Below are 14009 nucleotides of genomic sequence, written 5' to 3' on the forward strand. Positions count from 1 at the left end.
ATTACAGGAACAAAAAATGCAGATAACACCAGTTTTTTAAATGTTTTTATGTATCATAGTTGCGAGAAAAAAATATCAAAATCAAAATTTTTGTCAAAATGTTGAAAAAAATGACAGAAAAGGAGTTGTGTATAACAAACTACCAGTAGTAGGAAAAAAAATTAGAATATACATTTTGTAGGGAAACATTTCAAACACACACCCTGGAAAAAATGTCGACGTGCGCGGAACAGTTTGTCAGATATAAAAAAAAATATATATGTTAGCATGCACGGTGCTCGTATCATGCGGTGAAGCCCAACCTCTAATTCAAAATGTGCAATTTCAGGTGGTTCCATGGAAGAAATCTGGCGGTTTCACATTATCAGACGCTCCAATTTGCCCTCACATAACGTAAAAATATCTTGCCAATGACTGCCTTTGCATTTACAGCCAGCACAATATTTGGGACAAGCACACGGATGTGGAAAAACATGCATGAAGTTGAAAACGGAACTCCGTGGTTGATGCTTGTTGACGCTCATGGTCAGTTATCTCTCAAAACATAAAGTTGAGCTTTATTATCATCTTCTGACTCTCAATTGTAGCCTTGCTTGCAGGAATGAGGTGCGATGCGCTAGAATCGTGCCTTGAAAACTTTGGCCAAGTAGCTGTTGTGCGATAAAAAAAGGTCAGCACAATGAGCCGCCTCCATTGCAGCGCCACCTAACATTTTTGAAATGAAACAGTACAAAAACTTATTGGAGACTGTCCGAATAGACAGTTCAACTAAGCAGCAACACTAGACCCCCGGAGATACCCTTGTATGGAAAGAACTGGAAGGCGAAGAGCTGGCAGTGTGTAAGGCCGGTTTGAAGTGCTATCCTCGTCGGAACAGATATCTGGCGACTGGATGTGATCTTTTGACTTGCATCTAAAGTTCTTATCGCAGAAATCGGGTTAGGGTTCAGTGAACTCAGGAGTAGCATGCTTTGTTCAAGGATCAGTCATGGCAGGTAGCCTTGAAGTTGGGTAACTGCGTAGTAGCACTAAATATGAATTTCGCTATGCAGAAACGAAACCGAAACAGTTGTAAACTGTTCGTGAATGGTCCTGGGGTAAGTAGAACTACCACACAACTTAGAACAACGTGCGCAAAGGCAATAAAACTGCCTAAAATCATAAAGTAGCTTTGCAAACAGGTGCTGCTTGACATTTTCAGCCGATTTCTGGGATTATTATTGTCAGAGTACAAACCTGACGATCGAAAATCGTTTGCTGGTTCATCATTCATGCCCTGATCAGGAAAAACAAACGCTGATGCAGAATAATTACGAGTGGCACACATTCTTCGTTGGTAGCAGTGACGCGCGATGGCCACGCCCCTTTTCCACACCCAGGTGATTCAAACGCGTGTCAAAAATCACGTTTTTGTTGCAAAAATGAAAACAAAACTGATTTTGAAAGGCCATTTTCTGATCTCCAAACAGCTTTACTTGTTCAAGCAACTCCTGGAATGCTATGAAAAGGCGCTCCCAAAGTATCGTTCAAATTGAACGATTTTGAATAGGCGCGGTAACGAAAGAGTTAACAAGATTCCACTGTATTTATTTACAGTAAAAAAGCTGTAGCCAATCAGCTTTCTTTGCTGCACGTGGAACTGACACATATCTTTTCCAAGAGCATCTATAGGTGCTTCATGTAGCTGAGCGAAAGGTTCTTTGGCAGAAACGAAGTCCCTGAGGGACTGTATCATGCGTTAGGCCTCCTGCGAAGACACTACCTGAATAGGCTGCGCAATCGCATCATTAGTCGTCACTGTCAACGCTGTCCGCAGCACATATCCGCGCAACGATAGCCTCTTCAGTGAGGCACTCGGATGTTTCCAAAGCATCGGCCCTGATGTCCCTTCTGTGGAAAAACGGAGGCAGTTGAAGAGGCACCCAGTCAAATTCAAATCGGCGCACACGTGACACAACAAGCAAACGTGCGAGCGGGTGTGGGGACGAGGCCAAAGGGGCAGCGCCAGGAGGGGGGTTCGGAAAAAAAACTGCTCACTTCCTCCCCTCGCTTCCTCGTAAGCGGAGCAGTCGACTCATTTTTCAAGGGGTAAATGGGACGCGAGGCGCATCATGGTGCATTGTGGTGCGGTCAGCGCGGAGAGCTGCCGCCAGCTCGCATTTTCGGTGCACGCTGTAACCGGATTCAATCGTTATATCCAATATAGCGGCAGTGGGGAATTGTAACAAGCGGTTTATTTTACCATAGAACGCATACAAAAGTGGACGGTGCCATAGTTGTTCATTGTTAGTATATCCAATATATTGTTGTACATGGTATCGTTATAAGTGGACTCGACTGTATTTTTCTTTTCCAATGTTGTTGCTGTGATTGCCCACTGCAGCCTGCCCCCTGCAAGGCGTCTCCGGGCCTCCTTGAGCAGGAGAACAACGATCTGGTGAGCAGGCTGGCAGCGCTGCAGGAGGAGAAGTGGATCCTCGAGGAAAAGGTTGGTGCGGATCGAGTGTCTTCAAAGCACGCTGCCCCCTCTTCCTCCCTCCCTCCCTTAACCGTTGTTGAACACGTGTGTGGACAGGTTTTGAGTTTGATTGTCATTAGTAGGGTTGGTTCATTTGCTTACTTAACCCTTTGTAGGTCGAATATTTTTGAAAAAAAACTTTTCCAGGGGGTCAAATTACTTTATGGCGATAAATTATGGTGATAGAAAAGCTAAGAGCAGCGCCGGTACAGATAGAAATCAACTTCCACCGCCCCTTACAAGGGGGTGCTGATAAAGATAAAAATGAAGTTTTGCATGCCTCTATTGCAATCACACAGTGAAACTGAAACCACAAAAGGGCGTTGACACAGACTGCGTGATGCACTGAAATGAGAAAGTTGTGTTTATCTCCACAAGAAGGTAGCACAATCAAATTTAAACCACTTCCTGTAAGTCCTAGAAGGGGGCAACACCCCCAAGTGAGCATGCGTCATCATTATGGCGTGAAACTTTTAACCTAGGGTTGAACCCATCACTGTGGCATGCACTGAGGAAAAGCCAGCCTCTGTAGCAACTTTTTAGATTTTTGTGTAAATTAACCGGAGACAAATGAGGTAATATATTAAAGCAAACTTTCTATGTCTCACTGATGGCATCTGCCACGTCAAAAAGACACTGCAGGCGAGTCAACTTTCTCTGATGATAATGATGATTGTGGGTGAAGTGAAAGAAAAAAAAAAGCTTCCGTTGGTCAGAATTGAACCTGAGTCTCTCGTGTTATGAAGCTGACGACTATCCAATTGCGCCATTCTGGCACGGTTGGAGCAGTTCGGATTTAGAGGAGGGTGGATGGACATGCAATAATATTGAACAGAAAAATCATGCATGCCTGTGGCGAACAACAATGATGATCGAACACGAATCTTTCCTTGTGCGAAATCAAATTGCGGAAGGTCAAAGTCAAAGCCCCTGCGATCAAAAGTCCTAACTCGGTGTGAATCATACTCAAAACTTGAGGACTCAAGTGCATACCGTCTGCAAGTCAAAGTCTAAACTCAGACGGTAACCAAGGAATTCCTCACGAGAAAGATTCACGCTCAACCATCATCATCGTTAGACGGAGGCATGCATAATTTTTCATTTTTCCTTTTTTTTTTTTTTTCAGAATGGGAAGTGCATGAAAAAAAATGACTACTACAAAATTTGGAAATTAATTTGGTGGTGAAAGGCTTAAATCTCTGTGTTGTGTTGTCTCACTGGGAAATTCAGTATTAATAGAAAGTGTTAGTGTCCTTACTTGACCTCGAAAAGAAATTGTACTGCATACCTTTCTTTGTATCTTTTTTGTCATTTTTAAAAAAATTCCCTACAGCCACCCATGAACTTGTTGGTGGCCGGGCAGTTTCTTCCGGGGGCCTGTGGTAGCTCTCCTGTTTCCACTGCCCAACGAATCTTCAGGCATATCGGGAGATGTAGCTACTAATGCCTGTTTCGTTGGATTTTCAGATCAACCACCTTGAAGTGAGCAATTCTTCCATGGCCGATGACTTGGTCAGCAAGACGGCCATCATCCAGTACTACTGCATGGACAGCAAGTACGGTAAGTGCCCTGTGGCATTGATAACTGGGGTTGACACAGATGACATGGTGCTATCTATGAAGCATGAAAGGAGTGCCAAATTATCGACTCCTTACAATATTTTGTGTTCTTATTTGTCCCTCATTGTGAGATTAGGGTTAAGCATCGGGTAAATAGATCAAAGGGCAACACTGGGAGTTGACAGCTTGCCTGTTTGCAGCTACTAAGGAAGACTCTGTACATTTTTGCCATTGTATGGTAACACCTCATGTAGAGATGCTCGCCAGGCAGCAGTTTTGGGGTTTAAAAGGCAGTGTAAACATTGCAACACAGAAATGATGTGTGGCTGATGACGACTTGTGTTGTCTTGTGCGTGCGTGTCTCGTCCCTTGGGCAGACGCGGCGCTGGGCGGCAGCGGCAGTGGGGGTGGGGGCCACCACGGGGCGGAGAAGCTGACGGTGAAGCGGCTGGTGGACTTCATCAAGGACAAAGGGGACGAGAACCTGAAGGAGATCAACCGGCGCATGCAGCGCATGCTCGAGGAGACCCTCACCAAGAACATGCACCTGCAGAAGGCAAGCAGACCAACCGGGGGCTGAACAGAGAAAGGAATCGGGGAGAGCACTCCTAATTCCCCTGTCATATGGCAGATCTAATGACATTTAGAGCAAATTTCATTCTCTTTAAATGTCATTAATTCGGCGCTACACGAGAATTCCGAATGACATTTGAGGAAAAAGACATTTAGCAGCTAACTGATGTTCGGGAGCTCATTCAACAGCCAAACGAGTAGCACCTACAGCAGTGGTGCATCACTGGAGAAGAAATTTCAGTAATAAACCAAGGAATACTGTTTCTAAATACTGTCAGTAAACTGATATTTTACCCTTCATGTTGTTTTTCAAATAAAGAAAGACAAACCAGTACTAACAAAAAAGCAAATCTCATCCCCAATGTGCGTGCTACTCTAATACTGATTTTTTTGCGGGCTTGTCTCAGCTTGTGATGTCTACTAATGTTACCTAAACCGGTGAATTTCATACTTTTATTTTAAGAAAATAATCCTTTGTTATGTTTTAAAAAAACATGAAAAGAAACATTCTAGATGCACTTGAAATATAATTTTGCGGTTTGTTGAGCTCGCTAATTGTAACCACCATCACTATCAAATGACATTTGTTTCGCCGTCTAGACCCTCAGGGCCAAACCGAATGTCATTAACAGCTACCGTATTTACTCGCATAATCCTCGCACTTTTTTTTTTGGAAAAGTCAACGCGAAGATAGGGGTGCGAGAATTGTGCGGGGGAAAAAAAATCCGATGCACAGTGTTGCCAATTTGCCTCCTGCCAGTTCCGCTAAATGTAGCGGTCGTTTTTTGTATATGTAATCTCAGTGTTGCGAACAGCAGCTATTTCTTTTTATTTTATTATTTACAATGTAAACAGTCTCCCATCGATCAGCGATCATGAAATTGCCGCCTTTGCTTTCTTGTGCGCGCCCTATCTCGTCGTCGTCATGTGTGTGCTCTACTCTAGTAACGCACGTTGAAGTCGGTGACGCCGAAGTGCCTGCCTGCGGCGCGGTTGCCGTGTTCGAAAGTGAAAGCGGCAGTGTAGCTGGCGTTTTTCCCCATGGCGAAGCGGCACCAAGCACAAAACAAAGAGATCAAAAAGATCTCAAAATGGCAGCGAGCTATCCACCACAGACGTTAGTGACTTACTGACTGCTGCTGCTCAACGACGGGACCACGACGGCGACACGACATGACAGCGGGCTGCGCGAACATCGTCTAGTTGCGCGCACGCGAAACCGGCTCAAGGACAGTGTGAGTTGCGTGTTAGGGCGCCTTTTAGGGAGTAGCCATGCAGGTTGTTAGGGCGCCTGGATGGCCTTGGATACACAGCGCTCTCCGCCGAACGGAGAGGCGACGGGGGAGGGCGCGCGTTGAGAGCGCGTGCACCATGCGGGTTTCGCGAGCAGGCAACTTTCGCTGCTGCAAAGTTGGGGGTGCGAGGATTATGCGAGGAACCAAAAAATCCAAGTTTTGGTGGCTCACATTAGGGGTGCGAGGATTACGCGAGTGCGAGGATTACGCGAGTAAATACGGTAATCTCATTCACTTTGAATGACATTAGATTTGCCGTGTGAGAGGGGTATAAAGAGGTGGCATTATGTTCACCCCTTGTCTGTCTTCCTTAGTGAAAGCCCGTGGCCCTTACCTTTAAAACAGACTAAACTCCTCGTCACCCTTTTTTCCTCAGTGGAAGAAGCCTTTAGCCAGAATAAAGCATGTCCGTTCTCATTGTTTGGTACCTCTAAAAGATCTCTAAGAAAAAGTTTTTGCAAAAAGCAGTGAGTTTCAAATTTTTGTCTGGCAACATTCTAGGCTGTGCTGTGGCGTTTTCAACCATTGAAGTCCTTGGATGACAAAGTCAACGCTCAATCCGAAGCCTGCATCTGCGTTATTTTTTAACGTGGAAGCCTTAGATCTCTGTTTTATGGAACGCATGAGGTACGAAAAAAATCATTGTGAGGTAGAGAGAATCGTCCAAAAGATGTTAAAGTTGCATGAACCGGCAAGCTTGAGCCAGGGATCACGCACCAGGAGAGGGAAACAGCTGTCCCAAAGAAGGGAGGCCGCTGCTGCACGTGCCATACGAGCCACTTCGAGACTGGAAGGGGCTCACAGGTGTGAACGGCTTAGGAAGAGCTCACAGGCAGTGTCTTGTGAATGGAACAAGATTCAGAGGGTGTTGTCTAAGAAGCTGGTCAAGTGTTGACAGATGCAACACAAGGTTTGACAGTGGATCAATGGAAAGTTCAACTAGGCTTTCACATTCACATCCTTAGGAAGTTCTATGCATCCCTAAGATTCTTTTTTTGTCAAATTCGGGTGGCGACATGAAAAGTTGCCTTTCCCGCAAAGCACGCACATCGTCATAGCTTTTCCAAACAATGTGTGCACCATTATGTTGGCCTTTCTGCAATATAATAGGCCTGAGCAGAGAGACCAACACATGAACACTTACAGGATTAACATTTTGGCCGTGTGAAGACATTGGTTTAAAAAAATGGCAGACGATTACGATGCTCCCTGGAGCGAAATTTGGGTGCAGCGCAAACTGCAGTCGTCTCGGAGACGGCGCATAGCATGTTTTGCCCTGCCTCAGCATACCGCCCTCCCCATCACACTTTTGCCACACTTTCCTCCACTTCCCATCTCACTCTGTCTTCGGTGGCCAACGCCAAGGGGCAGCATGAAACAACAGTGGCAGGCGCTTCAGAGCTGCACACCAAAAGATGTCACATGCACACAAAGCTGTGCGAAGACAAAAAAACACATGCACAGTGCTTACAAACAAGCCTATGTGCAACATCCCCGGCAAGTAAGAGACGACCAGATGCTGCGTCCTGATAATGTCTCATTGCAACTCGAATTTAGCGAAGCTATTGCTCACCCTAAAAGCGTGAAATGGCTGAAATTTGGAAAACAGGGATAAAGAGTTAAAAAATTGTCTTCAGCATTATTTTGGGCAGAGCAGTGATTCAGCTGATCTAAAATTGACTGCAGCCTTCTGTTGTAGTGTACCTTTCATCCCAGTCGTAGCTTTAGTGAACTAAATTCTTTGATGCGGTTTCTTTGCCTGCGGTTAACATTATTGCACTTTGACTGAAGCACATAATTTCGATCCCTCTTTTACCCAGGACTTGGAGGTGATATCTGGCGAGCTACACAAGCTGAGGCAAGCCGTCGAGCCACCCGTCGTCACAGCCCAGTGAAGCCATCGGTTTGAGCATTGTTTTTTCCGATGCCTAAATCAAAACTGCGGACTTTTATACATAGTGTGAATGTCTTCTGTAAATACGCGCTGTACGAGTGAGCTTTTTAATACCCTGTATAGTGCAGGAATAGACTTCCTTCTCGCATCATTGAAAAGGGGGAGAGAGGGGTAGGGTTGTGCAGGTTTCAACCAGTGGCTCTTCCTTTAATGCAATGTAGGCCCCAGATATGGCTATGCACACTTATTACCACTAACTATACCTGCGCACACAAGAAACGAGTCTTGTCATTGTTGGCACCCAAGTTAACTAGCCTGCCTGGAAGGAAGGGAAGTTCTGTTCAGGGGTGAATTGTGATTGAAACAGCACAGTGGTTGTTCTGCTTCTTGTGCACAGTATAAATGAAGACGGTGGTTTAGTGCATACATTCTAGTTGTCTTGGCAGAGCGTGGTAAATTCTGTGAAGTTACCATCACAAATATGCAGGGAGTCTGTTAGCCCTATTTGGGCGTCAACCTTTTCCCAAGTGCATAACTTGGAGGCCTTGCTGGTGGCACAAGTCTGCCTGGCCTCATATCTGTAGTGAGTTTGTGTGTCTAGGACTATATTAAAGTACATGCTTGCCTTGGTCCTTCCTCCTGAAACTTGTTAACTTTAGTCCATCTTCAGGGATGTACGTACACGAGGAGTAGTAGTCTCATTAAAGTAAGCAAAGGAATTCCGCACTACACTGAAAGGAGTTGTCAGCCCAAGCCTCTGAAGCAAACTCTAGGTCACTGGAAACATACGATGAACCATGCAGACTTTCTGGCGAAGGCAGCTGTGTTTTAGAAAACTGTGAAAACTTCATGATTAGTTCTTTGGGACACTCTGTCAGCTGGCTGTCTCAATGGGACACTAACTTTTCACAATTGTCGCATATGTAATGAAAGGGGGCTGGATGGTGCAAGACCATGCAACGATGGTCCCGGAGACTGAAGGCTCGTTAGCACCAGTCTTGGAGTCTTGCGAAATTAGAAGTGGTGAGCCTTTACCCAGCTGCATACACTTTGACTTGGTGCAAACTTTTTTTTTTTCTATTTTCTTTGTTGTGGTGCTATGTGTTTGCATTGTGCCTTTCTCTGCACTTGCTTGCTATACAAACTGCCCGGTGTTCTTCTGTTTTTCTTTTGTCTCAGCCCCGAGCATCGACGTGTGCAAGAAAGTGTTAAAAAAAGAGTCTCATGACATTGACGGCTGCTCACTGTGTTGTCGTAAGCACCGTGTCGCTGCTAACGCGTTAGAACTTCGTGTGAATGAGAACTTCTCATCCCATCCTGGGAGGAAGTCTGGCTTTTATATTTACAGTGTTGTTTTTTTTGTCAAGCAGCACGAAGGCTGATAGGAGCAAAATATTCTTACAAAACTTCCATGCACTGATGAGGATACCAAGGTTGCAACATCACTATCGTGACTACGAGAGTGTGGTATTATTGCAGTGTGAGGTCGCAGGCTGAAAGTGCCTGGCAAAAGGACTGGTAAAGCGTCGCTGTAATTTTGTCCAACCGTGGTCTTAACTGTGCTAATTCTCTGCTGCATTACTAGTCAACGAATTGTGTCGCAATAAAATATTTTAACAAAATGTTTGAAGGGGTCTTAGCAATCCACATTTTCCCGTTGCTTTTTGTAGTTGAGCTAGCCCGGTTAAGTCTGTTGCCAGAAGTTTTGACATTGTCTGTGAAGCACCCTGAGAACTTGTACTGCTGTCAGTGTGCTGAAAGGAGAATAAAAATGGAAATCATAGGCTGCTTTGTGTTGTGTAAGGAAAGCAGCTCTATGCATGTGGAAAGTATATGTTGTAAGCATACCGGAGCAGGTAGTATTCTTTTCATGTAAATATATGTACAAGTTGCCGTACCAGCCTTTTGTATTCTGTGGAGTGCTGGTTACAGCTGCTTGTTTGATGAGACAAATAAATTGCATTCTGAAACAGTGGCCTCTGAGTTTGTTTTTTAGTTCATGTAATCGGGCCTCAGAGTTTTGTTTTTTAGTTCATGTGATCGCCGATTTCAATACAGTTGGGCATATCTTCAATCGCCTGAGCTAGTTGGGTTATGGCTAAATGAAGAATGCAAGGGCTCCAAAGCAGCGTCTTGCCTGCAAGAGCGAACGAACAAGGGAGAACGAAAGCGGGGTAAAACGAACGATAGCACAGCGGTGAAGAAAGGGCATGTGATGTCGGCATGCGCCGCGCCAGCGCAGTAGCGGAACGCGGCGGAGATCTCGTGTGCAACTCGGCACACGGATATTTATGTGCATGAAGGAAAAAAAAGCTTTCTCCTTGTTTGTGAGCATGCATGGACACGGCCTACGTGATCAACGACGGCGTGAAAAAAGGGAAGAGGCGTCGGTCAACCCGATATAGGAAGGGCGATATGCGCAGAGAGAAACTGTCTGACGCACACATTGAAGACAACAGGCAATATCCCCTTACGACCGCTTAGTAACGTAAATGAACCAGATAAATGCTTGCGCACCTACGGCATGCACCCAGGGAGGAACTATGCGTGGGACCATTCTCAAGCAGCCAGGGCTTCCTTTTTAGGTTCAAGGGTCAACTCACTCCTGCAGCTCGCTTGTGGCCTTGCACGTCTCAATTCCTTCCGCCCCGACGCCTCAAGCAAAACGTCGGTCATGCTACTCATAACTTCTTGCTTGAATTCTAAAAATAAAATTTTACTGGATATCTCCTTCATCTCTGCTGTGGCTTTATGAACTCTGGCTGTACCGGCTTGAGCACTGTAGCCTGCGAATGTAACGTATACGTATGAAACCGTGTCGTGTATAGCCCCGTCTTGTGAAATACCCCCTATGCTTGACTTCCGCTCGCGGCTGTCTGTTCAAGACTCTCACCTACAACTCCTTCATAACATCATTACCCTTTCCTCCTAGTGGACACGGCTGCCATATACTAGCTCTTTATCTTCAAAAAGCTTTCGACCAAGTTTCCCATATGCAGCAATCCTGCAGAAACCTTGACACACTGAAAGTAGGCCACCGGACCTATATTTACATCCGTTCCTTTTTAACCAACTGTACCGCGGAGCTTCACACACCTTGTAGATGTTGCCACCACACAATAAAAATGTCCTCCATATGTAACGAACCCCTCAAGAAGCGGTCTTGTCACCCTTGCTCTTCAACATGGCTAGCCCTCGATACTTTAACTTCCACAGCAGCTTTCTCAAATACCCCACCTCCGACACAGTATGCACGCGGACATTACCCTCTGGACTTCAGGAGGTAGAGATGCCCATATTGAAGAAGCACTTCAAACCGGTGCACACATGGTCCTCGCTGCCGCGACTCAAGCAGGGCTCACTTGTTCCACTGCGAAATCATTCTCCCCCCGCCTTGCGGCAAACCCCCCGAGCCTTCCTTACATCACTATAACTCTCGGCCAGAGCAAAATTTCTACGGCGCCCCGGATAAAAGTATACTAGGGCTTTCAATACAACGAATACGGGTCCCAATACTTTACTCAACTAAACGCCCAAATCACTCAAACCATTGACCTTCTCCCACCCTCGCCCCCTGGCACCAGGGCCTCAAGGAGGCAGAACGCCTACGCTTCACTCAAACTTTCATTATCAGTCAGCTTACCTACTCCCACCCGTGCCTCAATCCCACCCGTGCAGAACTTGACAAACTAAACCGCTGGTACATAAAGTCTACCCAGTCGCCGTGTAGGTACCACACAGCATTCCCGTTGCCAAACTAGAACAACTTGGTATCTACAATACCTCTAAGGAACGTATTGAGGCTCACCTAACGAATCAATACTCCGGTTAACATCCTTCCCTGCGGAACTGATAATTCTCCGCCGATTACACATCCGCATCCCAATCTTCACTAATTTTGCCCTCCTGATTCCCCCTCTCATGCGAGGCGATATCCTAACCTGGCTGCTACCCCGCAGCAGCACCCCACAAACCACGTTGCTCGTAGGGAACAACGCGCACGTTACCTGGCAGAAAAATACCCCATAGTGGTTTGTGGACTTGATGAGGTATTTTTCTTGATGGGGTATTTTGTGGACTTGATGGGGTATTCTTCGATGGCTAGCAGCATCCACATGTGGATGCCGCTAGCTATCGAAACCACACAGTCTATGCCCTGACGACCATCAAGTCTTAACTCCCCCCGTTAATTTTTTTTTGTATCTCTCCCCATCAGCATCCACTTAGCAACTGAGCAGGAATTAATGGAGCCTTTTCTCAGAGCCTCACCCCAAAAATCAGCTTGTTTGATTCTCAAGCTGCTATACAAAAGTTTTCCCGAGGGCACATAGCTTAAGCTCTCAAAATTATTCTGCGTAATCCCCCCAAAAGACGCCCTGGGAGTTCGCGTGGACACCTTCCCACACCGGCTAAGGGGGAAATGAGGCGGTCCACAGAGAAATTCGAGATCTTAGTGCCGGAACAGGCCGTTCTGTTACCCCTAAACACGGAGCGTAATCCACTCGAGATAGCCTTATTACGTACGCGGCTATCCCCGCGCTCTACCGCCTCTTCCTCCAGAAACACCCCCCAGCCTGTCCCTCACTTATAAAACGTAAGAACGATTGCGGCGCGGCTCCTTCAAACTAATACCCTTCCGTGTCGCACACACATTCATCGCATACACACTGATCAGTACCCGTAACTCCCATGCCCCCTTTGCGGAGATGTCGACACCGTCTGCCACACTATGTGGGTGTGGCCCCCAAACCCCTTACCGTTAATGGGAGGCGGCGTTGGGCGGATCCGATCCCCGGGTCCAAAAAGCCCTGGTGAAACGTGCTGCCCAAGTCACCGCTGGGCTGCGCCCAGTGGTCATTAAACACCCCTAAATTGCCTACTGCAATAAAGTTTATTCCTCCTTCTCGTGTAATAAAAACAAAAAAAAAACTGTCGGTCACTTCAGGCTGCTTACGTGTATTGAAGCCGAAAGCCTACCGATAATTAACGGCTCCTTTGCTACTACACTGTGTTGTGTTTTTAAAGCAAAGCTTTCTAGCTGTACCAGCCAACGATTCTTTCGTGGCGAACTGTATTCATAGCCCATCCATGGATGTGGTCTCGGGCGCATGCTGACATGAGATTTCACGAGCACCCACAGAGAAGGCAAACAAACTCGCAACGCGGCGGAGGCGGCGGCGGCGGGAGGGAATGGGACGGAAGGTTTCACTCACGGAGAACACCAGCTGGCGCGGCGAATTTACCCAGCGTTCCCCGCGCGGAAGTGCCTGCTCGCCGGCGGCGGCGTCGGCGGTACGGCTATGTCGTCTGCTTTAGCGACGGTGCAACTTCGCGTCCATTGCTCGGTGCCTTCGCACGGCTTGATTAACTTCTTTAACAGCAACTCCATGGTAACCCGCACCCGACGAAATTAAGGGGTCGTACGGCAAACATACGTTAAGGATTGGTTCGCAGGGTGAGAAAACAAAATGTACAAACCACATACAGACATCTGGCTGCTAGAGAAACGCTACCTTTTGCGCACTGCTTGCCATGAATGGGACTCTGTTTTCTAAATTGGTCAATACCATTTCAGTTGTGTTTTAAGAGGTACTACAAAACAGGGTGTCGAACCGGAATTTTTTCGGGTTCGGTTCGGGTTCGGGTTCAAGCCTTTCGGGTTCGGTTCGGGTTCAGTTCCGGCGCACCATTCCGTTCCGGTTCGAACCGGTTCGAACCGGTTCAAACGGGTTCGAACGGATTCGGAGAAAAAAAAAAAGCAGGCGTGTTTTTTTTCTGTTAATTTTTTTTGTGTTCGGTTTTCGTTTCCTTGTCAGGTTTCATTGTCAAAAACGAAGCCATATTGTAGATTTTTTGTGGAAGTGTTATGTTTTGGCCAAAAATAAGCAACCCTGCAACACTTCTTTCAACTTTGTTCGAAATCTTGAATGCTTGCAGAAAGTAGTCAACCAACACATCCAGTACTTAGATCAGGGAGTCGGAAAGTCCCTCACACAAAAAGTACTGCTCTGTCCCCATCAGATAACTTACAAACTTGTTTGAAATATTTTTCTCTCTTCCCCAGTCTTGGCGTTCTTCTACCGCTGGAATGACGTCATTACAGCGATGTAGCGGCTATTTGCCGGCTTTCCTTAAGTTGCGACATTAAAATGAAACCACAAAAGCGAAG

The 14009-nt window shown here is 46.3% G+C and overlaps 1 protein-coding gene across 1 annotated transcript in view; it reads left to right on the forward strand.

Annotated features, from left to right (window-relative positions):
- The window catches only part of LOC144151472 (GRIP1-associated protein 1-like), a 46113-nt gene extending 36298 nt beyond the window's left edge, over positions 1 to 9815 (forward strand). Inside the window, exons 19-22 of the mRNA XM_077682526.1 lie at positions 2384 to 2488; positions 3986 to 4079; positions 4456 to 4634; positions 7767 to 9815. Of these exons, the coding sequence (XP_077538652.1) occupies positions 2384 to 2488; positions 3986 to 4079; positions 4456 to 4634; positions 7767 to 7841 (453 nt within the window). The 3' untranslated portion in view covers positions 7842 to 9815. The remainder of the gene's footprint in view (positions 1 to 2383; positions 2489 to 3985; positions 4080 to 4455; positions 4635 to 7766) is intronic.
- Positions 9816 to 14009: the final 4194 nt, after the last annotated feature.

The sequence above is a fragment of the Haemaphysalis longicornis genome, unplaced genomic scaffold (genome assembly GCF_048455015.1).
Source record: "Haemaphysalis longicornis isolate Haplotype H1 unplaced genomic scaffold, Haemaphysalis longicornis Haplotype H1 scaffold_9, whole genome shotgun sequence".
Classification (NCBI taxonomy): Eukaryota; Metazoa; Arthropoda; class Arachnida; order Ixodida; family Ixodidae; genus Haemaphysalis; species Haemaphysalis longicornis.